General features: G+C 55.9%; 2 protein-coding genes across 2 annotated transcripts in view; both read left to right on the forward strand.

Moving 5' to 3' along the window:
* TRAPPC10 (trafficking protein particle complex subunit 10) overlaps positions 1-11,092 on the forward strand; it is a 78,444-nt gene extending 67,352 nt beyond the window's left edge. The window contains 7 exon segments of the mRNA XM_070376863.1: positions 379-419; positions 421-477; positions 1,882-2,008; positions 3,011-3,181; positions 5,365-5,542; positions 7,394-7,588; positions 7,900-11,092. Coding sequence (XP_070232964.1) covers positions 379-419; positions 421-477; positions 1,882-2,008; positions 3,011-3,181; positions 5,365-5,542; positions 7,394-7,588; positions 7,900-8,138 — 1,008 coding nt within the window. The 3' untranslated portion in view covers positions 8,139-11,092.
* A 1,254-nt stretch (positions 11,093-12,346) lies between these two features.
* PWP2 (PWP2 small subunit processome component) lies at positions 12,347-26,110 on the forward strand. The gene is made up of 21 exons (XM_005907591.3): positions 12,347-12,435; positions 13,681-13,793; positions 14,733-14,827; positions 15,088-15,187; positions 15,768-15,911; positions 16,796-16,931; positions 17,088-17,317; positions 17,519-17,662; positions 19,049-19,119; positions 19,428-19,564; positions 19,888-20,036; positions 20,157-20,304; positions 20,580-20,730; positions 21,315-21,495; positions 22,424-22,571; positions 23,063-23,171; positions 23,645-23,710; positions 24,186-24,404; positions 24,551-24,701; positions 24,844-24,918; positions 25,061-26,110. Exons 1-21 carry the CDS (start codon positions 12,418-12,420, stop codon positions 25,239-25,241), a joined length of 2,766 nt encoding a protein of 921 aa, XP_005907653.1. The 5' UTR covers positions 12,347-12,417; the 3' UTR covers positions 25,242-26,110.
* The last annotated feature ends 571 nt before the right edge of the window (positions 26,111-26,681 follow it).

The raw sequence follows: 26,681 nt of genomic DNA on the forward strand, positions 1-26,681 counted from the left end.
TTTTATAATAGTTAATGATTGATTAGCGTCATCTGCACATATGTGACTAAAAGCACTTTGTCATATCCTCCTGCATGTTAAAGAACGCATTTAGTGTTGTGGCCACGCATATGTGAGAATAGTGTGTGTATGTTCGGCGGGGTGGTGGCTGCACTTTCAGCTGCGGTGTCTGCTTGGGAGCCGTTGAAACATGCCGGTGACTCCCTTTTCTCTCCTTCCTTTGTGGTATGTTCATTGGGGTTTTTCTTTCTGAATAAGGAATGGTAAACACATTAACGGTCTAGGAATTGGCAGCCACCACAGATCTGGCTGGCCAGGGGTGGCGGTGGCTGTCCCTGTGACGAGTGGTCTGAAGACCTGTTCCCGGTTTCTCCTCAGGTGTCCATCGATTGCCCATGGTCCATCTACTCCACCGTCATCGCTCACATTCAGCGTGCCCTTCAGGACCACGCACTCCCTGCTGTCGTCCGGGACACGGTAAAGGACCTCAGGCCCTGCTTCTTTCCCACTCTCCCCCACACGCAGGCCCTGTTGTTCAGAGCTTGACTTTGGTGACGCTGAGCGTGTTTTATCACAGCCATAATGCTGCGGTCCACCTGTCAAATTCACAGTCATTCCCTGTATCCTAAGTGCACGGGCTCTACTCAGATTTCCCCAGCTCTCTCAGGAGTGAGTTTGCACAGCTGGTTTGTAGGATGTGGGATTCAGACAGTCTCCTCTGTTTCTGAGATCCCTTTTTATCCCTCCTTCCCTATTTTCAAGCCACTGGCCCGTTGACAGACCTGGGTCAGCTGCCAACCTGGATTCCACTGATCACATCATCATGGGTTTGTGTAACTAGTTCCCTGTCAGCTGCCATCTCTTACCTCAAAGGTGGGGTTTTCAACTTCAGCTCTTCTGACACTCCCTTAGGTAACCCCACGTGGGGGGTGATTGGCAGCACCCCTGGCTCTCCCCCACTTTTTGCCAGGGGCACTCTTCACCCTCCCTACCCCCAGTGTGAGAACCGCAGATGTCTCCAGACATTGGCCCCACTTGAGAGCCGCTGCTTTGGAGGCTGGACCAAGTTCAGATTCAGTGTCTGAACAAGGAAGTCCGCGGGTGTCGTCCCACCCTTCATGTGTCTGGGCATCAGGAGATGCAGTGTCTGGTGCTTGAAAACACCAGCAGTGGACTTTCCCGTGGTGCCAGTGTAGGGGACACAGGTTTCATCACTGGTCTGGGAAGATCCCACATGCCATGAAGCAGCTAAGCCTGTGCACCAGCACCGCTGAGCCCATGCTCTGGAGCCAGGGAACCACAACTGCTGGGCGCCTGTGCCCTGAAGCCCACGCTCTGCAACAAGAGAAGCCGCCGCAATGAGAAGCCCGCACACCGCAGCTAGAGACGCAATGAGAAGTCCGCACACCGCAGCTAGAGAGAGTAGCGTCTGCTCTCCACAACTCGAGAAAGCCTGAACAAAGCACTGAAGACCCAGTGCAGCCAAAGATTAATTAGAAAAAAAAAACACCAACAGTTCTACAGATATTAATGATTCAGCAATTCTGTAGATATTAATGGTTAAAAACACCAATGACTTTACAGAGAATCTGAGTTGCTGCATTTGAGACTGATTTTTCAAAATTTCTCATGTATAACAGAAATTCAAGTTAATTCTACTTACCTAGTGGAGTTTGTTACAGTTTTGCTTCTGTTTTACATTTTGGTTTTTTGGCATAAGGCATGTGGGATCGTAGCCACCGCCCCCCACCCCCACCCCCTGCATTAGAAGGTGGAGTCCTAACCACTGGACCACGAGGAAAGTGCCCCAGTGTTTTCTTAACACAGCCAAAGTGCATTTAATAAGGTTCCCAAACATCAGGATCTTTTTTTCTCCTTTAGGAAATATGTTCAAGTGTGTGTCCAGAATTTGTCAGAACTTGACTTTCAACTGTCAGATAGTCGTCTTGTAGACACCCATGATAGTACCGACCTGCGACTAATACCGCTAAACACGGAATCTGAACAGGTAACCTCTCAGTAGAATGCAGAGTGAGAAGCGTGTGCTGGCGTCATGGAGCTGACCATGTACAGGGAGCAGCCACGCAGGCAGTAGTGGGGCGTGCACGCCCAGGGAGGAGCACCCTGACATGCCCGCTCAGGGTCCTCTGTGGGCCAGGGGGCACAGCGCACAGAGTAGGAAACAGATTGTGTTTTTAGAAGAATTAAATCTTGCATTTGTCAGACTCCACGCACAGATTTACTCTAAGCTCTTCCTCGAGTCTCATGGTGATGCGTAGATGCCATCACCCCAGCAACAGTGGCTGCTGCATCCTGCCCACAGTCACACGCTGCCTTGCCCAGTGGCGAGCTCTGGGTTGTCAGGGTAGCTTCGTAAAGGAGTCACGTTCGTGTTCATGCTGCCTGGCTGAATCCTGGCCCCGCCTTTCTGTTCATTTGTTGCGTTTGTTTTTAGACAGTCAGTGCTGAGTGTTTAGAAGATCAAAGGTTTTCTTAAGGCTATCTGATGTCTAGCATTTTCAAAGGACTTTCCCCCACATTTGGCCAACCTCAGTGCTTCCTGAGTCTGTCCACACTTAAAGATGCGGACTTGATGCCTGAGGTGCACCAGTTCTTTTCCCCACTTCACTTAGTGGTAGGTCATAGTGATTGTCATGGTGTAAAGGTGTCCCTGTAATTGTTTGATGACATTTCCCACTTGGGAAACGTATGGGATACTGTGTACTAAGAAATATTCTTTACCCCTGTGCTGTCGAGCTTAGGGAATCCTGAGGAATCGAGCCCTTTGACCAGTTCCGGATGGTCTTTGCAGGCAGGGCCTCGGGAGGTGCTGGGAGGTGGGGCTGCAGCAGCACACACCTGTGTGTCAGGAGGCGGGCCTGGGGACAGCCTCCCAGCTCCCTCCCGCTCGCCTGGTGGGGCACACACACCTTGCCCTGAGCGTCTGGTGTGTGTGTGTGCCTGCATGTGCGTGTGTGCGTGTGCACAGCGACAGCCGACTCTCTTGCAGTGCATCCACAGCAGGCAGGCCGTGTTCTTTGTCTGGGAGCTGAAGTGGACACAGGAGCCTCCCCCCTCTCTGCACTGCCGCTTCTCCACTGGATTCTCCCCAGCTTCCGAAGAACAGCTGTCTATCTCCTTAAAGCCCTACACCTATGAATTTCAAGTGGAAAATTTTTTTGTATGTATCGCCTTATTTTTTTGGTGGGGTTCTGGGGTGGAAGCATGGAAGGTGATATCATATTCTTTACCTTCTAAAAATCAAACAGACAAAATCTTCCAGTATAATGAAGCAACCCGTCATGGAAAAGGCCAGCGGTAGGGGCATGGGGGCAATGGCCAGCTGTGGTTAGAGCCCTGGTCCCATCAGTGGCGCGTCTGCCCCTTGGGCCCTCCTGCGCGACCCCCACTGAGCATGACCGTCTGCAGCCTCTCCTCCCTGTTGTCTTCCTTACACTGACTTCCTCGTGTCCTGCACCTGTTCCTTTTCATCTGGAGCATTAGCGGCTACATCTCTAGGCTTTTAAAAGAAAGCAGATCTTCTTTCACGTGCACGTTAGGTGTGGAGCTAACAGCAGCCCGGAGCTGGGTGAGTCAGGCCGTCGTGCGCTGTTTGTCCAGTGCGACGACTGGGCTTGGTGTTACGCAAACCAGAGTGTGGACACACAGCTTTGTGGTGTTTTCTTCTCTAAACGACGGAGACTGTCAAGCAACGCTTCATTTGAGAAGGTGTTTGTGTGCATAGCTCTTGATATTAGCGGTTTTTTTAATACCTCCTTCTGACCAAAAGACTGTTTAAACCCACCTGTTTTCCTGAGTATTCCATATTGGCCTTAAAGTTAAACATAGCTACTAGCATAGTTCATCATTTTGTGGACAAGCAGATGCCCCTTTGGTGTGGTGATAGCTATTGAACATTAGATTATTCACATGGTGAAGAGTCAGCAGAAACTTAATGTGGTTTGCTTACTGCCAGTGACAGTGAACTCATTAGCAGATTCCACTGGTACTTTGTCTTTTTTGCTTCCTTTTCAAATTGAGCATAGGAAAAATTTTCCTTTAGACCTGTACAAGGTTAGTAAAAAAGCTAGAGAAAAATACCTGGTGGATTGCTGTCTTCAAAACTGGTATTCTGAAGACCAGAAATACAGAATTATTATTATTTTTTAAAGTTTCGTTTCTGTACCATGAAGTTCCCCGGTGGTGCAGATGGTAAACAGTCTGCCTGCAATGTGGGAGACCTGGGTTTGATCCCTGGGTCGGGAAGATCCCCTGGAGAAGGAAATGGCAACCCACTCTAGTGTTCTTGCCTGGGCCATACCGTGGATGGATCACAGAGAGTCAAACATGACTGAGCGACTAGCTCTTTCACTTTCACCATTAAGTTCACCGTTAGGGACGTTCGCTTCATTGAAGTTAGTATATTGAAAGAGCTGGGCCACCAGCACCAGGATCGTATTCATTCTTCCAAGAGGAAAGCCTGTGCCCATTCACACGCCCCCCTCCTGTTCGCAGCCCTGAGCTACCCCGCTCTAGAGCAGGGTGCCTGAGCCTTGCCTGTGCAAGGACAGTCGCATTCAGTGTGATCGTCTCGAGACTGACGGCTTTGATATGACGTGATGTTTCCAGCATTCGTTCATCTTGGGGAGCGTGTCAGGACTCTATCCTTTATTACAGCTGGGCTCCAGCCGTGGGCTTCCCCGGCCGGGCCTCTTCCCTCCGCCCTGCTGGTGTGGCCGTTCACCTCTCCTGTGGCAGTGGGGCTGCCAGCACATGGAGGGGCAGGCTCTCATCCCCTGTGCGGGTTTGGGGCCTTTGTCCTGGGTGGTGAGCAAGTGTGAGCAGGTGTGACTGTCAGGTAGGGAGGTCACAGAGACGGAACATCGTGGAGAAGGTTCAGGATGGACTTACTGTGGGGTAGTTCCAAGGAACTCTGTTCATTTTACTGGTTGTGGTAATGCGTTGTGTCTTTTAGTGACGCATCTGAAGTGTCCAGGGTGACATGGCAGGTCCAGAGCCTGCTTTACAGTAGCCCCGGCAGATAAGTCAGTGTGTGTTGGTGGGGAGAGGAGGCTCGTGAAGCGTGACACTGGTGACAGGCCTGTGCGGAGTCACCGGGCCAGCCTCCCTCCTCCTGAGAGGCTTGACCATGTTCACGTTAAGAAGAGTTTAAGGTTCTCGGGGTGGGGCTTCCCGAGGACATGTCTCCACAGGGACTCAGTCGGTCAGAGGGCGCCAACACACAGCTGCTCCTCTGGTCCATTCTCGAAATTTCGAGTCTGCAGGCAGCACCATGACGGCCTCAGAGAGCTGTCTGCTCAGATTGTTGACTGTCTCCTTTGCCCTCTCTCCTTTCTGGCCCAGACCTTGTACAACGTGAGAGCGGAGATATCGCCCCCTCCGGGCACGGAGCACTGTAGGACAGGCTCACTCTGCTCCCTGGACGTGTCCATCACGCGGCTCTCGGACCTCCTGGAGGTGGATAAGGATGAAGCCCTGACGGAATCCGACGAGTATTTTTCAACAAAGCTGATGTATGAAGGTGGGTCTGGAGGCTTCTTGGCCCTGACTGTTGTGCTCGGCCCTGTCGTTCACAACGTGCAGTGCTCCTCATCTGAAGAGAGAACATTCTAGAGTTGAAAGAATGTTTGAATGTCCCACTGTATGGTGTGGCCCTGGACTCACAGGGTGTTGAAGGTGGTTACTGCAGAGCTGTTGCTCTGAGAGGTGTTGAAGGAGCTGTGGGGCTCGGGGCTGGGGCACAGTGATGCCTGGAGCTGCTCTGTCCTCTGCCTGTGAGTCAAGGCCCCCTCGCTCAGCAGGCCAGGCATCCTGTGCTCACGCTCCCGCCCTCTCCCTCCAGCCTCCTTTCACCCCTTTCACCCCTCTACCCAGACCCTGGCCCCTCCTCCTTGCCGCCTCCCAGACGCCCCTCGATAGCCCTCCTCTTCTGGGGCCTGGGCTGCTTCTCTAAGGTTCTCAGGTTTTGGTGTCAGGCCCTTTATGCTCTAAAAATGCTTAGGGAGGCAAGTCTTCATTTACTTTCTTTAAGATATTAGGAAAGCCATTAATGATAGTGCTCTTGAGAAAGAACTATTTTCCGAACAGTTGTGTGTTCACACTAGTTCTGGGCTCATCACCGCACTCTGAGTTGGGACTCTACCAAGCTCACAGTGGCAAATGCACGTTTCCCAGAATGCTGAGTTTTGGTCAGTTTTGAACTGTACCACGGGCAGCCTCTTCCAAGCACCAGGCTTGTGCCACTGATTTTTAAGAAGGTATCTGCTGAATACCTGACGCTGAGGAGCTCGCCTCCGAGGGCCGCCAGCCCAGTGCCTGGTGACCTGTGCTGGGCCTGGGCCTGTGTCCCCTGACACAGGAGGCCGGGTGGTGGGTGCATGGACCTCTCACTACAACTATTTTGCAACTTCTTGTGAGTGTGTAATCATCTCAGAGTTAAAGTTAAAAAAACGACGTGTACGAAAGGGCTGAATTGATTAGATTTTGACTGTTACGTGCAGAGCATCCGTAACTGACAGCAGCAGTTTCTTCTCTTCAGTCTGTAGCGGTGGGAAACACGGTGCCTCTGCTCTGAGAGCCAGTGGCCCGGCCAGCACTCAGGCTGCGGGCTTCCTGCCAGAGGGCGCACCAGCACAGTGAGGCAGGGCCAGGGGCCCTTGGGCACCCTGAGGACCAGCTCTGTGAGCCGCTGCTCAGTGTGCCCCTCCCCGTGCTGCTGTGGCCTCTGCACGGCCTCAGCTGCGGGCAGCTTGCCCTCTGCTGCCCCTGCTTCCTCATCGGCCTTTGTTGAGCCAACGAGGATCCTGCCCTCCTTGCCCGTGGGTGACTGCTCAGTCCAGCATTTGACTCGCACTGAGTTACATCACAGTCACGGTCTCTCAGCATCCCTAGCAGCGCCTGCCGTGTGTGCGGCCTCCCCGTGGTTCCCGAAGAGGAGCTCCGTGCTTCATGTGTACCGTTTTTTCCCAAACCATTGGGGGCTGATGTGAGCGGCAGAGCTCGGATCAGATGCGCTGGTCAGTACCACGCGTAATGGAGGAACCCGCGCCCAACTCCATCCTCACTCCTGATGCTGCCTCCGTGGTGCTGGGTGGGAGGTTACACCGCATTTTCAAGGGGCTTTCAAGACAGCGTTGACTCTGCTCACTTACGAACGTGAGGAGAAAGAAGCCATCTTCCCCCGTGTAGCCAGCCTCTACCTTCCTTTCTCAGTCAGAGGTGTTCTACTTTGAGATGCAGCTCCAGGGCACCAAGATATGGGACAAACCCCCACTTCTGGACTTCACTCGAGCGTGGACTGGCCGCCTCTTCTTTGGTGTGAACTCTGGAGGCCCTTTCTGGGTAAACATGGCGCTTTCCCTCTCTGTTTCAGTTGTGGACAACAGCAGCAACTGGGCAGTGTGCGGGAAGAGCTCCGGAGTCATTTCCATGCCCGTGACGGCCCAGGCCACGCACCGAGTCCACATGGAGGTGATGCCGCTCTTTGCAGGCTACCTGCCGCTCCCTGACGTCAGGCTATTCAAGTACCTCCCCCACCACTCTGCACAGTCCTCACAGCTGGACGCGGGTAGGGACCCTGTTGGGTAACGGACACAGCACGCCCTCGGTGCGGGGTGTGTGGCAGCTCCGTGCTGTTCAACAGCCCCACACTCGGAACCGGGGTGCTCTAGTACCAAACACTTGGTCAGGGTCACTCGTTCTGGGCCTCTGCTCCCGAGGATGATCCACCCGGGACCTGTGTACTGGCATCTCTCCAAAGGCGTGGCGGCTGTTGACATCCTTGTGCCTTGAAGGGCGGCTTGGGAGGCAAGCAGCTCCCCGGGGTGGGGAGAGGCCACCGCAGGGTAGCCTCTGTCTCACTTCCTGTTCGTTTTGCAGATAGCTGGATAGAAAATGACAGCCTGTCGGTGGACAAGCACGTGGATGACCAGCTGGACAGCGGCAGCGTCAAGAGCAGGGGCAGTGTGCACTCAGCTGCCAGCAGTGAGCACAAAGGCCTGCCGATGCCCCGGCTCCGAGCACTGCCCCCCGGCCAGGCCTTCAACTCGAGTGCGGGCACGCAGGTCCTGGTCATCCCCAGCAAAGACGACCACGTCCTCGAGGTCAGCGTCACATGACGCACAGGGCTCACACAGTCCCCGGGCCAGGCGTGTGTGCGCCGGAAGGATCCTGACTCAATGGCAGCCTCCTCGCTCTAGCCTGCCTTGTGTGACTCTGCCTGGCCGTGGGAGTGTCAGAGAAGTCCCCGTGCTCAGCTGGTTGTTCATGTCACCCGGGGTGTCAGAGGCCGTTAACTTCCTCCCCCTGCCCCCTGATGTCCTCCAGGTTTGCCCAGAGCCCCGCCGCCTCCCTCCTCCTCCCTGCTCCCTGGAGAGCTTTCTGGAGCCCACTCGTCTGAGCAGTCTGTCATCTACCAGTCTTCACCTGAATCCCAGATGTCTTTCAGGTGGACACACAGAGGCCCTGTGGGCTTGTTAGTGGCGCGTATGCCTTTCTGCCACATGGCTGCCCAGTTTCTGGGCCAGGTGGGCTTGTGTGTCTCCTCAGGAGGAAAGCACAGCCCTTTACCCCAGGTCATCTAGTCGCGCTTTTCTAGAATAACTCCCTCTCTGGGCAGAGGGATGGGGGTGAGGAGGGAATAAAAACCCCTTCTGTGCCTTGGGACGTCAGACTGGGAGGGCCTGGAGCATCTGACAGCTGGAGCCATTTTAAAGGTACTTAAAGACTAGGCCAGGGCATGAGAAACCACTCGGCACTGAGATGATTTAGGCATAAATGTTTCTGGAGCCCTTCCTCCCCTCTCCCCCCATGTGGATTAGGTATCATAGGCACTTGGAATTAAATATATATTTATTTTAATTATCATTTTATATGTGGGGGTTAATATGTTGTGTTTTTCTCTCTCCTTTTGAGTCTTTACATGTAATTGTTTCTGTATAATCAGTATTTTTCTTTTGCACCTTAAGTCTCAGAAATTAAGAGGTTCCATTTAAACAACGATTAGAGGGGTCTTCTCAGCATATTTCTAGTCTGGTTGTATGAGGGCAAGAGTCTTGGACTATTACTCTCCTGCCTGCTACATGGCAGTCATACCATACAAATGGGTTAATTTGCTTTAGGTTGTACATTTAATTGTACATATGGTTGATTTATTATTTTTAAAAGTACATACTAACTGATGTTTATGTATAAGTTGCACCAAAAATCAAGGACAAAATAAATGTGTGTTTGTTTTTATTGGTGTGAAAGTCACAGCTTGTAAATAAGTGTTGTATGTATTAAACCTTTTCCAGCTCTCCAAAGCGATGTATTTTTGTACATATGAAATAGAGAACTCTTAATTCATTAGGAAAGTGTGCTTGGAATTGAACCTGACCAGATTAATGCAAGTGAGTGTAGTCGGTCCAGCAGAGGGTGGGCCCTCACGAATAACCTCAGATGTGTGAGCCTTAGAGAAAAAGGAGGCTTCTGCAGCCACCACTGCCCCTGGCTGTCACCTCCTGGTGGCCTGAGGGCAAGAAGGCACAGGGCAAAATGAACAGAGAGCAGAGCATCACAGTCTCTTCAGTATATGGTCTTCCGGCTTGTTTAACAAATAAAGGTGGTGATCCTTGCTCCCCTGGTTTTCATTATAGAAATTGGAGAAATGTACAAAGAAGATAAATACTGGTACATTTAATTAAATTTTTCAGAAATTTACCTTCCTTGTGTGCAGTTTAAAGCTAATAAACTAAGCAAATTAGAAGTTCAGAATCTAATGGTAGTTAACAGTTTCTAACACGAGTTTGCTTTATTGTAAAAATTGGTGATTGCCCTGCAGATCCGCCAGTGTCGGAAAAGCCTCTCACCCATCTGCATGGTGAGCCTCAAGAGTCCAGGGCGGCACCCTCCTCCATGTGTGACCTTCCAGAGGGGGATGTGGGTCTGTGCTTCCCGATAACCCAGTTGACTTTTGCCCTGGGTTCTGATTCCACTATGAAATTCTCTTAATTATATACATATTCAGAAGGGAAAAAATGAAGTGGAAGTACAAAATGTTTATGGTGGTTTCTTATGTCTGAAAATTGAATGACATGAAATTTATCACAGGTTTATTTTTTCCTTGTTGATTACCCAAGAAGATCTTTTGCAATCTAAGTTACATGGTTACCTCTGTTGTTGTTGTTTTTAACATAAATGAAGAATGTCACCTAAAACTTTTTTTTTTAGTCTAAACGGCTGTAACTGAATTTTTGTTGTGTTTAAAATAAGGCTTATGTGTTTGAGACAAGCTGGTTTTGTAGGTAAAAATGAAGCAGCTGTTAAACAACTGTAAAGCCGGAAATGTGCATCCTAAGAAGCGGTATGCAGCCATTTTACAAATATCTGTGGAAGATGTAAATACTAGCCAATGGAAAAGGAAATAAGTTATAATTTTGGTGAATTTCATAGGGTCTCCTATGACTGGAAAAATTATAACTCTTAATGTGGGAATTCTTGTATTTAATCTGAAAATGACTTCTACCTGCAACTCCATCATCAGCTCAGCCTCTCATGGGCCAGGTTCCCATCCTGGTCTTAGGTGATGGGGCTGGGTATCCCAGAGTTGGCGGAGAAAAGACACACAGGCTTCTGGTCAATTCTAGTAGTGTTTAAAATAAAACTGAGTTACAAAATGAAGTTAAAACACTCCAGGTGTGTATATGAAATGAAAACTTGTACTACTTTTTATAAAACAACAAACTAACCTGATCTAAATGTTTTATTGTCAATTGTAATCTTTAAAAGAAATCCTATGTGATTTTAAAATTTGACTTTTCATGAAAATGCCCCTTTCTCTAAATGTATTCACCCTGTGCACCAGGCTGTAAGACCTGAGAGTGTGGTCAAGATGGTTTGCTGGTGTTCCGTGGCTGGAAAAGGTGACAAGTTGGTGACTTTGATACTGCAGGTATTAACTCCATTTTCATAGATTACTATGAAAGTCATTTTTCACATTATTCTGTAATATATTGTTAGACTAAAGCCATTGTATTAAGACTGTTTAAAATGTAAGCATTATAATTCTGAAAATACACATTTTAAGAAGAAACCTGCTGGTTTGGACTTCATTCTTATCCTGTGGCGTGTGAAAATTGAGTGTGTAAAAACGAATATTCTTGTTTTCTTTCCCTAATCCTTGTTCCTGACTACTAAACATTAATTATTGGGGGGGGGGGGTAACATTAGGGATTGTTTTTCACAACTTACTGCCCAGTTGTTGTTCTTTAGTGGCTAGGTCGTTCCTGACTCTTGCGACCCCATGGACTGTATAACCTGACAGGCCCCTCTGTCCATGGGATTTTTCAGGGAGGAATACTAGAGTAGGTTGCCATTTTCTCCTCTAGGAGATCTTCCGGACTCAGGGATGGAACCTGTGTCTCCTGTAGTGGCAGGTAGATTCTTTACTGCTGAGCCACCAGGGAAGCCCCTTACTGCTCAATAGCACACTAGAAGTAAGACATCTGAGTCTAGAGAGTTTTTGAGGTTTTTTTGTAGACATATTTGCCATCCTACAGTTTGACATCTTAGACTTCAAAGAGATCAATGCAGTCAATCCTAAAGGAAATCAACCCTGAATATTCATTGGAAGGACTGACGCTGAAGCTGAAACTCCAGGGTTTTGGCCTCCTTTTGTGAAGAGCTGACTCATGGAAAAGACCCTAATGCTGGGAAAGGTTGAGGGCAGGAGAAGGGGTGGCGGAGGAAGAGTCGGTTAGATAGCATCACCGACTCAATGGACATGATTTTGAGCATTTTCTGGGCGATAGTGGAGGACAGAGGAGCCTAGCAGGCTGCAGTCCATTGGGTTGCAGACAGTTGGACACCACTTAGCCCCTTGAACAACAGTCTGATAAGGTAGCTGCCTCTGTCACATTTGGTATCTTCACTAATACAATTTTTTTTTCGGAAAAGGTTTTCCATTTACTTAGTCTTGCTGTTTTGCCCCCCACTTAATAACCTAGAGCTTTTAAACAAGTAAACGTGGAATCGGACGATCTAATCATCCATAGTGCTGGGATGGTTTGTCAAAGCAGCCAGGCAAGCCACCCCAAGCCCAAGAGGACCTGAGCCTGACCTGTGGGGTGCGGAGCGGGCGGGGGCTGGGGCTGCGCCTTGGGACCGTGCTGGCTGCAAAGAACCCGCGCTTGGGGGAGGGGCCGGTGGGTGGGGCTTCGCCTCCGGGGCTGGACCGGCAGCCAGGAAACCACCCTTGGGGCGGGGTCGGCCGGCTGGGACCCCACCTCGGGCCGCGCCGCTCCTCCAGGCCTCGAGGGGGCGCTGTGGCGCATGGCCGCGCTCCCACCCCGGAAGTGCTTGCTGCGGGCCGAGGGGCGGGGCGCAGAGACTGCAAGCAACACACGTGTGGCTGCCGGGATGAAGTTCGCATACAGGGTGAGCGCGGGCCAAGGGTGGTGAGGGGTTCTTAATTCGGGGTCCGGATGGAGTCGCTTCTCGAGACTGTTCCCTCGGGGTCCGGGAACCGAGCCTGGGTTGACTGGGTCAGGCACCACCGACCGGTTCCTCACCTGGCAGCCTGAGAGAGCGGCCTGGGGCTGCAGAGCCCCAACTAGGACCGAGCGGCTCGCGCGGACGAAAAGAGCAGGAGCGCTAAGGAAGGGTCACGCCGAGATCCGAGCTGGGCAGCGGAGGCCAGCCCGGACGGAAGTCCTGGTTCCCAGGCTCCGCAGCTAGAGACGTGGGGAGGACGCGGGGGCAGAGGGCGGGACCTGGGTGCCGAGCTCGCTGGGCGCGCTTCTGCATCTTCCCCGCGTCTCGGTCCCCTTGGCACAGCGGGCCACCTGTGTGTCTGGAGCCGTGAGCGTTTGCGCGGCCCTGCCTGCTGCTGCCACTGCCCTGAAGGCTGTTCTTCCGCAGGTTCGTCGTTTCCAGCCTTTCTCTCTCTGTCAGGTCCCAGCTCCTCACGTCCAAGGCTTGGCCTGGCCCTAGCCTCAGCGGGAGCTTCCTCAGGTCCACCCCACATCCAGGCTGCCCCTACCCAATCTGGTCGTCCTGCTCAGAATGCTCCCCCACTGTGAACCCAACCTTCCCCATCCAGCTCCTCTCGGTGTGCCCTTCATCCTCGGCTCTCCAGTCCCCCGTAGCCTCCTGGGGTTCCCAGGGCCCTGCCTGCCTGCAGCTCCAGATGCTCCTTGGTGATCCCTCCCGTCTCAGTGGCCCACACGCGGGTCATGGGACCTGCAGGTGGTTGATGGTTGAATGAATGATCGAACGGATGGGCTGCCAGCAGGTTACCCTGTTCAGGAAGCCTTGAACCCCACATGCAGTCGGGAGGCTGTTCCGCAGCAGTTCTCTTCCTGCACCACGAGTCCTGTCCTCCCCTCCCTCCAGCAGACGCCTCCTATCTGGAGGCTTCCTTGCGCTGACCCTGCCCTTTGTCCACCCCAGTGGAAGCTCAGAGCCCCTGGGGACTGGGTTTATGTATTCTCTCTTGCTCAGGGCCGGACTGAGAGGTGCCCAGAAACTGTCCTGGGAGGAGGGGGGTGGCTCGAGGGACCCTGGGAATAATCAGGGAGCCTGTGAGAGTCTGCACCATCTCCTTGACCAGAAGCCTCGCTTTGTCGTTTCCAAGAATTGTGTTTTCTTTATATTATAAAGACAGTTTTGTTTTCTTTTCAGTTTTCAAATTTGCTGGGGACAGTCTATCGGTGTGGAAACTTAAGTTTTACCTGTGATGGGAATTCAGTTATCAGCCCTGTGGGAAACAGAGTTACTGTGTTCGACTTGAAAAAGTAAGTATGCTAAAATGATCTTAGCAATAGTGATGCTTGTGGTTTGCAAGTAAAAACAGCTTTTTCCTCACCTGTCTAAAGCACACCTTTTACTTTTACTAAAGCTCAAGAGGGGCCTGCAGATTCACATAGTGCCAATGGGTCAGCAGCGGGACTGGCTGTAGGGGTCCCGGTTTCTCCCTTCTATCCTCTCCACTGGACCTTGTGTATTGAGGTTGTATCACTTGGCTGAAACATCTGGTAGAGGATGCCTGGGCATGGGACCAGCCCTGGACTGCTGCCTGGCCAGCCTGCTCAGGTTCACTCTGTCTCCACTGAGCACGCACGTGGCTCTGTTCCTGTCTTCTCAGATGAGTGTGGCCTGGGTGAGACCCTCCTGTTGCAGAGGCTGCTTGAATCTCTGCAGGCCTCAGTTTTTTCATCTATAAGATGGGGCCATAGTACCTGCCTTGCTTGTGAGTTGTTTCCTGAAGTGCGGGGTGCACCCTGGGCCAGTTCCTGGCAGGTCATTGCTGGTGTCAACTGTTTAAGTGATGTGTGGCAGGGGCACTCCAAGGTCGAGGCCCTGTGGCTGCTGAAGAAGAACTGGAAAGTGATACGATAAAGGACAGAATTAGAATGTGATCCAGGGGTTATTTATCTTTACTTAGTTTTCCATGACTCTACATTTTTTCATTCCTGCAGAAGGCCTTACTGGGCGTGCTATCCCTGGGCTTACCCTCTTATTGGGCAGCTCGGTCATTTCTGGTTTCCTGACTGTATATTTGCAGGTCCTCTTGGTATGAGGCCCTAGAAGCAGAACTGACATGTTCAAAACCCATTTGTAAGGTTTTTATGTGTTTTGTGCAGGGGTGAGGGCTGCTGGTGCAGGCTGGCCTGCCCCCACCCCCCGCCCGACGACACGAGCATAGTGACTCAGCTCTGGTTTTTGTCTCCCAGCAACAAGTCCAACACCCTGCCCCTGGCCACTCGCTACAACATCAAGTGTGTGGGGCTGTCCCCGGACGGCCGCCTGGCCATCATTGTTGACGAAGGTAACCGCCTTGACTGGGGGCAGGTGTGGTAGTGTCCAGATGACTAGAGGCCAACACTGAGACCCTTGGGGGTCGAGGCCCACACAGTCCCTCCACTGCCTCGGCTGCTTCTGTGTCTGGGCCTGGGTGGGCCTCGGGTGGGCATATGAGGCATCCTCCCTGGCGGTGTGCTGCCCACACCGCAGGGCCCAGGGCCTGCCTTCAAGGCCTGGTGCGTGCGTGCCACGTGTGGGGCCTCGGTCTGCTCTCCCTTCCCACAGGGGGCGATGCGCTGCTGGTCAGCCTGGTCTGCAGGTCTGTGCTGCACCACTTCCACTTCAAGGGTGCCGTGCACAGCGTCTCCTTCTCCCCCGATGGCAGGTACACATCTGCGGGCAGGGTGGGAGCCGTGGAGCTGCATTACTCATGTGGTGGGCTCGGATGGCCCACGATCCGAGCCACAGACGGCCCCTGAGCCCTGAGGGAGCCATGGTGTTGGGTGGCATGGGCCCCTGGCCTCAATGTCCACCATGAGGACGATGGGGCCAGACCTGGCCTGTTCTTGGACTGCAGGAAAGGGGGCTCGATCTTGGGTTGCTCACACCTGGGCCAGCCTGGCCGTGTTGGGGAGGAGGCGCTCCAGTGGTCAGCTGTGAGCCCCGGCTCCGTGTCCACACTCTGAAACGCAGTAGAGGGCGTGCTGGGCCGGGGCTGTCCGAGTTTGCCCTGACCTTGGCGACCACCTCCCAGGCTGGTGGGAGGGCCTGAAAGGGCAGAAGTGTGGCGTGACCTAGAGTCTGTCTGCTTCTTCCCCGACTGTCCACCCAGAGGAGAGGGGACTGGGGTCCGTGAGAGGCAGGTGAGGGTCAGGGCCCCACCCAGGTTTGCCTCCTGTGGGAAGCCGGCCTTGGCCCAGGACCTGCCCTGGTGTCGGATGTTGACGACACCGTTTCTACGGCAGGAAATTCGTCGTCACGAAAGGCAACATTGCTCAGGTGTACCACGCCCCTGGGAGGAAGCGGGAATTCAACGCATTCGTCCTGGACAAAACCTACTTTGGGCCATACGACGAGACCACATGCATTGACTGGACGGACGATTCCCGGTGAGGCAGGGGCACTGGACATAGGAGGGGCCTGAAGGGGCACCTGTGAAGTGTCTCATCACGTGGGGTGACTTGTCACATCCCCGGCTCTTTTTCAAATGGCCTCTCACAAGCCTCTCGTGTGGGTTGGATGCAGGCCTGGCTCTTGAGTCTGAGTCAGGTCTGCCTGGCCCTGGTCACTGGAGAGCAGCGCGAAGCATGGCCCAGGGTGAGGGCCGCCCGAGCCAGCGCCTTGTGGCCCAGCTTCCAGGGTGGCCGTGGGCAGCGGGAGCGCTGGCAGTACCTCCCAGTCGGGCTGCCTGGGCAGTGCTCTCCCCCAGCTGTCCTCAAAGGCGTCCTGGGGCTGTGTCTGCTGCCCTGCGTTCGGGGGGTGGGGGCAGGGAAGGGGGGTGTGGCTGGAGGTGGCTGCCACTTTGTAGGCAGGCCAACTCTTCCCACGTTCTCTGGGCTGCAGTGCAGGAACAGCCCCAGGCTCACAGTGTGTCCGTGGGAGACGCTGGTGGGCTGTGGGCTGCCACAGCCAAGAGGTCGTGCCCTTTTGCATGGCCTGGGCCCACACCTGGCTCTCCTCCTGCCAAGAGCACAGTTGGCTCTGATTGGGGTCAGGGAGATGGGAGGCACAGGATCCCCCAGGCAGCCCTCCGTTGGGCTCAGTGGTCGGTCCTTGGGCTCCCCTGGGCCAAGGGGAGAGACCGTTTTGCAATGAGGGGCAGCAACACACGTGCAGTGAGACTCCTGGCCCTGGGAGAAGCACAGGTGGACCCTGGCCCCGCCCAGGGCAGATGCAGACCCGAGCCGACCTTGGGCGTCACCCCTGTGCCCCGGGACGCTGTGGAAGGTGGACACCCGCGAACCCAGGCCAAGCTGTGACCCCCTGTCCCCAGGTGCTTTGCAGTCGGGAGCAGAGACATGTCCACATGGGTGTTTGGGGCCGAGCGCTGGGACAACCTCATCTACTACGCGCTGGGGGGACACAAGGATGCCATCGTGGCCTGCTTCTTCGAGGCCAGCAGCCTGGACGTATGTCCCCATCGCAGCCCCTCCCCTGGGGACGTGGGAGCCCTGGGGGCCAGGCAGGCTTCGGCAGCACCGGGCCATGTTCTCGTCCCCGCAGCCCAGGTGGGTGTGGGCTGGGGGTTGGGGAAACCACCTGGGCTCACACGTCTTCCTCTGCAGCTGTACACGCTCAGCCAGGATGGTGCCCTGTGCGTGTGGCAGTGCGACACCCTTCCTGAGGGCCTGAGGCTGAAGGCCCCCACAGGCTGGAAGGCAGACCTGCTGCAGAGGGAGGAGGAGCAGGAGGAGGAGGAGGAGGAGGGGGCAGAGAGCGAGACCACCATCCGCGGGAAGGCCACGCCGGCCGCCGAGGAGCAGCAGGGGAAAGTGAAGTACTCGCGGGTGGCCAAGTAGGTGCCTGTCCTGCACCGGGGCAGGGGGTGAGGACCTGGGGCACTGCGGGGCAGCACCAACCTGCTGTCCCCTGCCTGCCCTCGGGGGCTGGGTCTCCACCTGCCCTGGGGGGCCGGGGAGGAGGCTGGGGTGAGGGTGTGGGACCAGCCGGGCTCTCTGGTCCTTCTCCAACAGTTCTTGTGTTCCTGTCTGTTTAGGTACTTTTTCAACAAAGAAGGCGATTTTAACAATCTGACGGCTGCTGCATATCATAAGAAGGTCCACCTCTTGGTCACTGGTTTTGCTTCTGGAATCTTCCACCTTCACGAGCTCCCAGAGTTCAACCTTATCCACTCGCTGAGGTCAGCGCTTCTGCTGTGTGTGGGCAGTTGTATACATGTGTGTGTGCGGTCGTGTACCTGTGTGTGTATGCCATCGTGTACCTGTGTGTGTATGCCGTCGTGTACCTGTGTGTGCGCGGTCGTGTACCTGTGTGTGTGGTCGTGTACCTGTGTGTGTATGTGATCGTGTACCTATGTGTGCGGTCGTGTATCTGTGTGTGCTGTTGTGTACACACGTGTGTACAGTCATGTGCCTGTGTGTGCAGTCGTGTACCTGTGTGTGTGTGCAATCGTGTACCTGTGTGTGCGGTAGTATACCTGTGTGTGTTTGCGATCGTGTACCTATGTGTGCGGTCATGTATCTGTGTGTGCTGTTGTGTACACACATGTGTGTACAGTCGTGTACCTGTGTGTGCGGTCGTGTACCTGTGTGTGTATGCGATCATGTACCTTTGTGTGCGGTCGTGTATCTGTGTGTGCTGTTGTGTACACACGTGTGTACAGTCATGTGCCTGTGTGTGCAGCTGTGTACCTGTGTGTGTATGCGATCATGTACCTTTGTGTGCGGTCGTGTATCTGTGTGTGCTGTTGTGTACACACGTGTGTACAGTCATGTGCCTGTGTGTGCAGCTGTGTACCTGTGTGTGTATGCAATCGTGTACCTGTGTGTGCGATCATATACTTGTGTGTGCGGTCGTGTACCTGTGTATGTATGCAGTCGTGTACCTGTGTGTGTGGTCATATACCTGTGTGTGTGGTCGTGTACCTATGTGTGTATGCGATCGTGTACCTGTGTGTGCGGTCGTGTCCACACGTGTATACAGTCATGTGCCTGTGTGTGCAGTCATGTACTTATGTGTGCAGTTGTGTGTACATTTGTGCTCTCCATCTGCCAGGCGGGCAGGGTGGGTGGAAGCCACACCATGCCTGTCAGGACTGAGGCCATGGAGGGATCAGGAGGCCAGGACTGAGGCCATGGAGGGATCAGGAGGCCTGACCGGCTGCATGGTTGGCTTCCCAGAACACCTGTACCCACCTCTGTCCTGGGTTGAGGGGCTTGGGGAGCTGTGCCACCCTCCATCTCAGATGTGCCGCTCCCACCCCCAGTCACAGGGAGGTGTATGTGGGTCATGTTCTTATCTTCCGTTTTCGTTTTCCCGCCTGTATCTTTGGAATGTGGAGGAAATCGAAGTGTTGGTTTCATGAAGCCACAAAAGCTCCGAGTTTTTGAACACAGGGTGCAGAAGCTCTGGGTTTTCTGTTGTTCCGAGTGAAGTAAACAGTAACCGGGTGGGGAGGAGGTGGGTGCTGCCAGCCAGGAGACCTGGCCCGTCCTGGCTCGTGCAGCCACCCTGGGGTGGGGACGGAGGCCTTGCTGTGCTGACCGGGTCCCGTGTGTCTCCCCAGCATCTCAGATCAGAGGGTTGCGTCCGTCGCCATCAACAGCTCTGGGGACTGGATCGCCTTTGGGTGCTCAGGTTGGTGCCTGGGTTTGTGAGGTGACCCGAGTGGAGCTCCTCCTCCCCGGGAAGCCTGCCCTGCCCCACCTTGCTTCCGAGGCTCCAGGGCCAGGCTGGCAGGCTACTGGCTCACTGTGAAGAAGCAGCCGATGAAACCTTGAGAACAAAGGCTCCTCTGAGTCCTGAGCCCCGTTGCCACCTGGAACTCTTAGTCTGTGGCCCCGGCCTCTGGAGGCGATGTGGGAGGCTGGCATCTCCGCTCTGGGTCCCCGTGTTCAGGCCCGGACAGGAAACGGGGGTCACGAGCGGTCCTGTGCGCCCCGCAGGCCTGGGCCAGCTGCTGGTGTGGGAGTGGCAGAGCGAGTCCTACGTGCTCAAGCAGCAGGGCCACTTCAACAGCATGGTGTCCCTGGCCTACTCCCCCGACGGGCAGTACATCGTGACCGGCGGGGACGATGGCAAGGTGGGCTGGCTGCATCCCATCCGGGGTTGGGGGGATCCCCCTCCTGTCTCTGTTCTGCTGACCGGCCGGGGGGTACTGCACTGGTGGTCTGGCCCCGATAGCAAGGCCCCACCCGGGCTCCTGAGAAGCTGTTCACAGGCTCACCAGGGTGGGAACGAAGAGCCTTGTAGCGTCTGTTTCCCTTCCTGACTTGATTTTCCATATGTGGCTCGGGTCCGTGCTGCCAGCAGCTGCTCTGACATGGGAGGCCCCCCCGCAGCCCCCAGTCCTCACTCACTAGGGCACCCACCTGGGCTGTCCTGAGCCGTGGCCTCTCCGCACAGGTCAAGGTGTGGAACACCCTCAGTGGCTTCTGCTTTGTCACTTTCACGGAGCACTCAAGTGGGGTCACCGGCGTGACCTTCACCACCACTGGCTACGTCATCGTGACCTCCTCCATGGACGGGACTGTGCGCGCCTTTGATCTTCACAGGTGACTTCCTGTGGGGACCTTGGCTCTTCAGGCCAAGGTCAAGGGGTCGGGGCTTGTCGGGAAGACATGGGTGAGGGCATGTGGCCCCGGAACTGTTCCAACTGGGCCGTCCTCCCACAGGTACCGGAACTTCCGCACCTTCACATCCCCACGCCCCACCCAGTTCTCCTGCGTGGCTGTGGACTCGAGCGGGGAGATCGTCTCTGCTGGGGCACAGGACTCTTTCGAGGTCTTCATCTGGTCCATGCAGACGGGCCGGCTCCTTGACGTAAGGGCCGCAAGTCTGGGAGGGGCCAGGGTGTGGGGAGGGGGCCTTACTGACGCGAGAGGAGTGGGGGACGGGTCATGTCCAGCACAGGTGGCACCATTTACATGCATTTCCTGGCAGTCTCCACTCCCTGGCCCAACCAAGGTGGGGTTCCCTCACCCCCAGCCCAGGGGCCGTGGCCTCGGCACACCAGCATCCAGCAGGCGAGTCCGGCCCCGGGGTGGAGGGACCCCGAGGGTCTCAGGTCCTCAGAGCTCTCTTCTGAATGGCCACAGGTTTTGTCCGGCCACGAGGGGCCCATCAGCGGACTGTGTTTTAACCCCATGAAGTCAGTCCTGGCCAGCGCCTCCTGGGACAGGACAGTGCGTCTGTGGGACATGGCGGACAGCTGGAGGACCACAGAGACGCTGGCCCTCACCTCTGACGGTGAGTGGCACCCAGGGGAAGGCCCGGTCTTAGTCACGTGCTTGGATAAACCCAGGGTCCCAAGCGCATGTGCTGTCAGGACTGGCGGCCCCAGAGTTTCGTGGGCTGTTGGGGTTGGCAGCCCAGTCGTGTGGCTTGGCATCAGGCTCCGCAGCAGAGCGAGCGAGCGAGGGCCCTGCTGCAGCTGGCTTCCCTCCTGTTCCTGGGAGCGAGGCCCTACCCCGCCGCCTGCCCGGGCCCAGCCTTCACAGAACCCAGTCGTCAGCCCTGGGGTTCTCAGTCTCTGTGGTGGTCATGGCTTCCTGCTGCCCCACATGGACCTGATCCAGGCTTTTAGCTGTGGGCCCTGCGTCTTCTTGGGGCCTGTACTGACCCTGCCTCCAGCAGGTCTGTTTCTAGCCTGCCCACGGCCTCCACATGGCACCTCCTGCCCAGACTCTGTCACCAGGCTGCCCGGCTCGGTCATGCTTGTGTGGGTCCTGCAGCCCCCAGACCCTCAGGGTGCCAGGATGAGGGCAGGGCAGAGTGGCCCAATGGCTGGAGCCCAGGGTTTTCCCCAGCCCTGATTACACATCTCTTCTTAGCTCTGGCTGTGACCTTTCGCCCTGATGGTGCCGAGCTGGCCGTGGCCACACTGAACTCACAGATCACCTTCTGGGACCCCGAGAATGCGGTGCAGACGGGCTCCATCGAGGGCAGGCACGACCTCAAGACAGGCCGGAAGGAGCTGGACAAGATCACCGCCAAGCACTCAGCCAAGGGGAAGTGAGTGCCCAGCGGGGTGTGTCCCGGAGCCTGGGGGCTCCCTGGCTGGGACCCCAGAGGGAGCGGGTTGTCCTGGGGTCCATTTGGGTTAACAGGTGTCCATGTTCTCACACCCTGAGGATGAGTGTTTGTGGGTCCTGTTATCAGGTCTAGGGGTGCATCCGTGGCAGTCTACTGCCCCGCTGGCCGTTTTTCAAAGAGCCTGTACCATTTACACCCGTCCAGGGCAGGGGCTTCTGGTCTCCTCATATCATAAGCAGTGCTCTTTACTCTGATTTACAGTCACAGCTGCGCTGGGGGGGCCGGGCGGCGGGGTGGTGTAGCCATGCCTGGGCTTGGCGTCTCCCATGCACTGGTGTTCTGGGCGTCTGCTCGTCGGCTGACAGGCCATCGTGTGTGGGCTGTGTTAATGGGTGCATGTCTGTGGTGCCGAGTTGCAAGGGCTCTCTGCAGACTCGAGATATGAGGCCGCATCAAATACACTATCTGCAGGTACCTCCTCCCCCTGTGGCTTGTCTCCACTTCTCTCGAGGATGTTAATGTGAAGCACAAAAGTTTTTAATTGTGACAAAGGCCCACTTGTTTTCTTTTGGTCACTTGAGCTCTTTGTGTCATATCTAAGAATCCTTTGCCAAACCCCAGGTTGCAGTCTCAAGTTCTGGGAGCCAGCCAGGGCAGCGCAGGCCTGAGCTCTGGTCCTGTCCGCAGCCGCTGTTGGGGTAGTGGGTGGACTGACCCATCTCCGTGCTGACTTCAGTTGGAAGCGCCCTGACGCAGCGCCGCGGTCCTTGACCTCCTCCAGGGGTCATGGTCCCCCCAGGGAGCCGGGTGACGGGGCTGCAGGGTTTGGGCTGGAGCCCTGGAGGGGGCAGGGGCGCGTGCCATTTGCCCTCTGGGTGGTGACTAAGCCTGCATGCCCTCTGCCCAGGGCCTTCACCACTCTCTGCTACTCCGCGGATGGCCAGAGCATCCTGGCGGGAGGGATGTCCAAGTTCGTGTGCATCTATCACGTCAGGGAGCAGATTCTCAGGAAGAAGTTCGAGATCTCCTGCAACCTGTCACTGGACGCCATGGAGGTGAGTGAGGTCCGGGGCTGCTGCAGGGCTCCGTGGTCCCCAGAGCTGTCCGGCCTCACCTGGAGGCCTCCTCACACCCTGGCCCCACAGGCAACCTGGGGACCCTCCAGACAGGCGTGCTTGCCTGGGTTCACCTGTCCTGGCCTCGTGCCGGGTGAGGGGCTAATCTGTGCAGCCGCAGCCCACCCCTCCGAGCTGTCAGGGCCGGGGTGTCCTCATTGTCCCAGGACAGGCCAAGGCAAGTGGCAGCAGAGGCTCCCCACGTGCACCGCCCTCGCAGGTCACGTGCACCCTCTTCAGACGTTGAGTTACAAGAACCCACCCTCTTCAGGCCTGACTGTGGGCCCCGGGCTGTCTTGTCTCGGGCTCCCTGTGTCCCGTTTGGGTTCCAGGCAGGATTGGGCCCCATGTTGGTGATACAGGGGGAGGTGGGGCAGATGAGTGCACCCTTCCCACCTCCCACAGTGGGACGTCTGGGTTTCGCCCTTCAGGAATTTTTGAACCGAAGGAAAATGACGGAGTTCGGCAACCTGGCGCTCATTGACCAAGATGCTGCGGAGGAGGGCGGGGTTGCCATACCGTTGCCAGGCGTGAAGAAAGGTGAGCAGGGGGTTCTCTCGTGTCCCACAGCCAGGCCGTGGCAGGCCGTCCTGCTCCCTGGCCGTTTTCCTGGGTGATAGCCGCTTTGCTCCCTTGTCGAGGCTATAGCGACTGATGTCCAGGAACCTGGCCTGGGTGCCCCCTCTGTGAGCAGCTGGACGTCTGGCTGGTGCCCAGCCCTGTGCCTTGCTCCTAGTACCTGCCCCCATGTGGCCAGAGAGGAAGCCTTGTGTCAGGAGTCCGGGCCCTGAAACCCGCTGCCTGGCAGCCCTGGGCTGGGCGGGGCTTTCCCTAGGAGCTGGGGGCTGCTCTAGGCTGGGCCCTAGCCCACGGGAGTGTCTACACTGCGGGTTTGCCTCTGGAGGCCGCTGGCACCCGTGAAGCAGTACCTGAGGCCCTGCAGCATGGGCCTCCCTTTGTAGGGGGTGCTGAGGTGTGTGCAGCCCTGTGAGTAGGGGGATCTCTGTTCCCAGGTGACATGAGCTCCCGGCACTTCAAACCTGAGATCAGGGTGACTTCGCTCCGCTTCTCCCCCACCGGTGAGCCCTGGGCTTTGGGTCATCAGGGTGGGAGAGGTGGGCTTGGTCCCAATGGGCTTCTGGGCCTGTCACCCTGCTCCCAGGGCCAGCTCTGGGCACCGCAGTCCCCCTGGGGTCAGATGTCATCTGTGTCCTTGCTGGAGGGCAGCTGTGGCTGCAGACATGCCTGGCATGGGGCCACGGAGACAGGCGGCTCCCCCACCCCCCCACAGTGGTGTCATCCTTGGGCTTCATCCCCTGCCCGCCCCCACCCCTGGTGTGTCCGGCAGGGGCAGAACAGGACAGGGTCTCAGTGGCTGGGGTTCACAGGGGCCATAGCAGAGGCCAGGCACCCCTTCCTGAGGGTCCAGCATCCCCAGGCTCCCCCTACACTTGCACTCGGGGTCCCAGATGTGTTCAGGACCTGTTCTTCAAAAAAGGGGGGAAGTGGAAAAAACGTTCAGGAAGCCTTTCTCAAGTCTGCTTTTCGTTGCAGGGCGCTGCTGGGCGGCCACCACCACCGAGGGGCTCCTCATTTACTCCCTGGATGCCCAGATGCTCTTTGACCCGTTTGAGCTGGACACCAGCGTCACCCCTGTGCGGATCCGGGCGGCGCTGCGCCAGCGGGACTTCACCAGGGCCATCCTCCTAGCCTTCCGGCTCAACGAGAGGAAGCTGCTGCAGGAGACCCTGGAGGCGGTGCCCTGGGACGAGAGTGAGCCTGGGCCGGAGGAGCGGGGGGGCTGGGGGCCTGCGTTCACACGTGCTGGCCGGTTCTGCACGTTCAGAAGCCACAAGCTGTGAGCACGTCTCTCCTGACGGGGTCTTTGCGGGCTGAGTGCGCCTGTCCTTTCCTCACAGTCGAGGTCGTAAGCTCCTCCCTGCCCGACTTGTACGTGGAGAAGGTGCTGGAATTTTTAGCTTCATCCTTTGAAGTATCTCGCCATCTAGAATTCTACCTGATATGGACTCAGAAACTGCTCATGGTGCACGGACAGAAGTTGAAGTCCAGGTACACCCTGCCCACTCACCATGGACTCCCGTCACTGGGGCTGCTGGTCGGGGTGGGGGCAGCAGTCTTTACCCAGGGACAGCGTGGAGCGGGTCCCAGGGGCCTCGGGTGGTGGCCCGTGCTGAGGAACGTCTTTTTCCAGAGTGGGGACGCTGCTGCCGGCCATTCAGTTCCTTCAGAAGAGCATCCAGCACCACTTGGACGATGTCTCCAAACTGTACGTGACGTCTCCGGGGGCGGGGGTGGGGGGCTTTTACTGTCGCCAGCTGGTCCAGCCAGGGCTGCTCCCCACATTGTCAGACCTGGCCTCAAAGGCCCCGCGTCAGTCTCACTGACTCGAGTCCCGTGTGTCCTCACAGCTGCGACTGGAACCGCTACAACCTGCAGTATGCGCTGGCCGTCTCGAAGCAGCGGGGCCTGAAGCGGCCCTCAGAGCCGCTGGGCAGCGAGGAGGAGGCAGGCGCGTCCGAGGACGACGACGACGACAGTCTGCACCTGCTCGGGGGAGGGCCTGGGCACGCAGACGCGCCGCTGGCCTAGGGCCGCACCCCACGGCTCTGGTCGGGACGCTGGGCGAGGAGGGGCCACCACCACGGGGGGCAGCTGTCCCGAGAGCCAGAGCCCCAGCACTGGGACTCGCTCCGCGGCAGGCACCAAACACCGCCGTGGGGTCGGGTTCCCGGCGGGCACGGCTCAGCACTCAGGCCCGGGAGCAGCTGCTGCTGAAAACACCTTGCAGAGAGGCTAGTGGGCCAACGTGTGTAGATGCGAACTTTGTATGAGGATTTTTATATTTTTAATATAAAGTTTTGATAATTTTAGGGATGAAAAAGACATGTATTTCTAAAACACAGGTATTAAGGCTGATCTCTGAATTTAAAGTGTTTGTAATGTATCCTGGGTGTGACTGTCGTGCTGGCACCTCCATGCCAGCGAACAGGTGAGCTGGGCAGGTGGCCTGGCCACCAGCCCCATCTCCCTGCACAGGGTTGGAGCAGGGAGCATCTGCTGGACTCTGAGTTTGGAGACGGCCTGGGAGCCCCAGGGCTGGGCCTGGATGGGCTTCCCAGGGAGACCTGTCAGACCTGCTTGCCAGCTCCAAGGAGGACTCCATCCCGCAAGGCCCATCAGGAAGGGTCACCATGAGGGTGGTCCAGACCACAGCCAGGCGCCTGGCCTCTCAGCAGTGACGGCCTCCAGGGTCGGGACACAGGCCCCAGCCTGCAGGTCTCCAGAGGTGTGGCCAGGAGTCACTGGACTGTTACCGGGAAGAGCAGCAGGCAGGTCCTTGCTTGTCGGTCGGGACCGTGCGTCACCTTGCGGTGCCCTTCTATCTGCTTGTGAAACGTGTGTGCTACCTCCAGAGGAATCCTTTCTTTTGTAAATAAAATATCTATCAGATCCTCTTCCATCATTGGGTCTTAAGCTATAAAATAAACACATGGATGGTTATGTATGTTCAGACACAGACACATCTGTAAGCTATCCCCGTGGTCCTGAAAAGAATTCAGACAGACTTTTTTCCCCCTCTCGCTGCTGGTGGTTGTCACCCACCAAGATTGGGACACAAACACTCTGAATCACTGTCAAAAGCCACTACAGCAGCAGGCGGTGAAGAGCGGTGTAGGGTCTGTCTTCCCACGCCCATCTAGGAGTCAGGCTCCCCGACTAATAATCAAAAGAGGACTGACCACTCCTGAAACAAAATTCTGTGTTAATTTGAGTTCCCCTTACATGCGGCTATACAGTTCTCGTCGTTTTAAAAGATTTTTGCGTCTTTATTTTTGGCGGCGCTGGGTCTGCACTGCATGCGGGCTTTCTCTAGTGGCAAGCGGGGCCACTCCTCCTTGCGCGCAGGCTTCTCACTGCGGTGGCTTGTCTTACTGCAGAGCACCAGCTCTAGGCAGGCAGGCTTGGTAGTTCAGGCACGCGGGCTTACTTTTCTCCCTGACAAATGGGATCCTCCCTGACCAGTGATTG

The sequence above is a fragment of the Bos mutus genome, chromosome 1, assembly GCF_027580195.1.
Source record: "Bos mutus isolate GX-2022 chromosome 1, NWIPB_WYAK_1.1, whole genome shotgun sequence".
NCBI lineage: Eukaryota > Metazoa > Chordata > Mammalia > Artiodactyla > Bovidae > Bos > Bos mutus.